The 2,721-nt window shown below is 35.9% G+C and overlaps 1 protein-coding gene across 1 annotated transcript; it reads right to left on the bottom strand.

The window, feature by feature from the left end:
• Positions 1-559: 559 nt before the first annotated feature.
• LOC131663352 (putative ankyrin repeat protein RF_0381) lies at positions 560-1,472 on the bottom strand. Its single transcript, XM_058933715.1, has 2 exons — positions 1,083-1,472; positions 560-979 (listed from the first exon to the last, which is right to left on the bottom strand). The coding sequence occupies exons 1-2, from the start codon at positions 1,470-1,472 to the stop codon at positions 560-562; spliced, it is 810 nt and encodes a 269-aa protein (XP_058789698.1).
• Between the last annotated feature and the right edge of the window lie 1,249 nt (positions 1,473-2,721).

Below are 2,721 nucleotides of genomic sequence, written 5' to 3'. Positions count from 1 at the left end.
GTGGCTTTTAACGTCAAAAATCAACTCTCTCAATTTTGAAGTTCAGACAAAATAAAGTACATAGACTTGTTAAGTACACCAATATCAATATTTTTGATCTCTACACTTAATTCAGAAGAATATTTTAATAAAATCACTGTTAATCTATTGCAATTCACGCGGTCGTAATTAATGCAAAGAAAATCTCAACAATACAAACAATTGAACAATCGTAGTTCAATGTTTATGTGAAAAAAATGATTATCAGTAACCCAAAATTGTTCAGGCCTAAGCTGACAGTTGACTATTTGTTTTTCTTGTATACGGTTTCAATTAAGGGGGCTCCAGCGACTACCACCAAAATCAAAGGCACAACCGAACAATAAATTTTTTTATCAACTGCTACAATAATGTTACAACGGTTTTCGAAGCAACGTATTATCGAATAATGCAATTTCCAAACATATAAAATATTGTATTATGACGTATAGAGTAATAACTGCGAGTTTGTTTAACGTACATAACCTAGAAAGTGGTCATTTTCAGTGGTTTTCTGAAATTATCTCAAAGTTTTCCACGGCTACCCATATTTTTCAACGTAACATCTGAAAGTTCGAGCTTTTATCTTTTGCACAAGCATTTGAAAGATTTTCATGTTACAATGAGCAGCAAAATGAAGACCTGTAGAACCAGGCCACACTGGAGAGTCAAACAGAACACAACGATTGATGTCTGTCACTTGCTCTATAAGATCTTCAGCTACTGTAGATTCTCGCATTGTGCATGCACTATGGAACTGAGAAAAACCCACGTTATCTATACCATTGTTTGGTAGCAACAGATTGGTTGCGTTATCCATCAAATCAATTTTGTCCAAAACCACTGTGGTGGCATCTATTTCGCTGTATCTCAAAGAATCACATAAATTAATTTTTTGTTGTACAAAAATATGCAAAGCTGTTCTGCCTTGAGCATTTTTTACATTTATATCTATATCATTCTTTAAAAGCAGTTTTATTGTCTCAATGCTAGAACTTCAGAAGCGAAGTGTAAAGAGCTGTACCTGGAAATCTAGGCGAGTCCATTTTCACAATTAGACGCACAGATGCTGCATTTTCCAGAAAGAACTGCACTGCTTGGGTATTGTTGACCATGCACGCAATGTGAAAGTGGGTAATACCATTGTTGTTACAAGGATTACTTGAATTTGCTAATTTTAAATGGGCTGATAATGCATAATTTATCAGTTCAATTCTGCTATTATCAGCTGTGCACTCAAAAAGGTAGTGAAGCACTGTACATTCATGCGCATTTTGCATCGTGAAATCAGCTCTATTGTCTATTAAGATTTTGAATGCCTCAACATCTCTCTTGATTGCTGCAATGTGTAGAATTGTGTAGTCTGTTATGTCAGGCTGAGAGAAGTCTTGGAAAACATTGGTTAGAATTACTTGATTTATAGTATCCTCCTTATCCAATATATTTTTCATCATATTTGCCTTGTAAGGATAATTCTTAGTTGTACGTTGAAGAAACAATTACAACATTGATTTATCTTTGAAATATCCGAAAAACTGATGTTTTTACATATTTTTATGGGAATGAAAAGAAATCTTCGACGAAATAAAAAAATGTGCTACAGTCATTGCATTACGATAGATTTTAGCTTCCTTTGCACAATATATCAAATGTATCAATTGAATTAAGTAGTTTTAATGAATACTTAAAAGATATGAATACAAGGGCTTACAACTATTCGGCACTCAGCCGTCGAGTCCTACACGCATCCGACCTTTGTCGCGTCTCAGACCTCTCTGACCCACGCCAACGGCCCAACTCGCTTGAGTCTCGAGGGAGGGGGGATAACTCGCGCTTCTCGGCCAAATGCCTTCGCATCCCGACTACCCTCTCTTGGCTTGATTCGCTCGCACGCTCTATCAGCGCAATTCGGAATCGTCCCTGGAACTGTATCGTTCTCTCTCGCCCGCCGGTCGTACACACACGCACGCACACTTGTTCTATACGTGTAAATCACTAACATTTGTTTATTGTCGTGTAGAAATCATTCTACTGAAGATATCGATGTAGGACTTTTTTCAGCTGAAAGTATTCTATATAAGCTTTCATTTTCTTTGTTATAAGTTCCAGAATAATCATTGTACACCTAATATGGACACAACAAAGACCAAGCTCTATTTTTCAAAAAATGGGGCTTTGCCACGCCTTTCTGAACGCCAGAGTGGACAAAAATCGTTTTGTGAGAGCTCATTTTTTTTGTTATGAACCGGACTAGAGAATGAGCAGAGCACTTTTATAAAAAAGATAATTCTTCCTATTTTTTTGAGCCAATATATGAAATTTTAATTTTTCAAAAAAATTTTTTTTGCAAATTATCCTCAAAAAATAGGAAGAATTATCTTTTTTAGAAAAGTGCTCCGCTCATTCTGTAGTCCGGTTCATAACAAAAAAAATGAGCTCTCACAAAACGATTTTTGTCCACTATGGCGTTCAGAAAGGCGTGGCAAAGCCCCATTTTTTGAAAAATAGAGCTTGGTCTTTGTTGTGTCCATATTAGGTGTACAATGATTATTCTGGAACTTGTAGCAAAAAAATCAAAGCTTATATAGAATTCTTTCAGCTGAAAAAAGTCTTACATCGATATCTTTAGTAGAACGATTTCTACGCGGCAATAAACAAAGTGTCAATTTTTCACTACGAGACACCCTCTGGTCCCCTTAAAGT

The sequence above is a fragment of the Phymastichus coffea genome, unplaced genomic scaffold, assembly GCF_024137745.1.
Source record: "Phymastichus coffea isolate CEN01 unplaced genomic scaffold, Cenicafe_Pcof_1.1 PCOF00033, whole genome shotgun sequence".
Taxonomy (NCBI): Eukaryota; Metazoa; Arthropoda; class Insecta; order Hymenoptera; family Eulophidae; genus Phymastichus; species Phymastichus coffea.
This window is presented reverse-complemented; position numbering and strand designations above follow the sequence as displayed.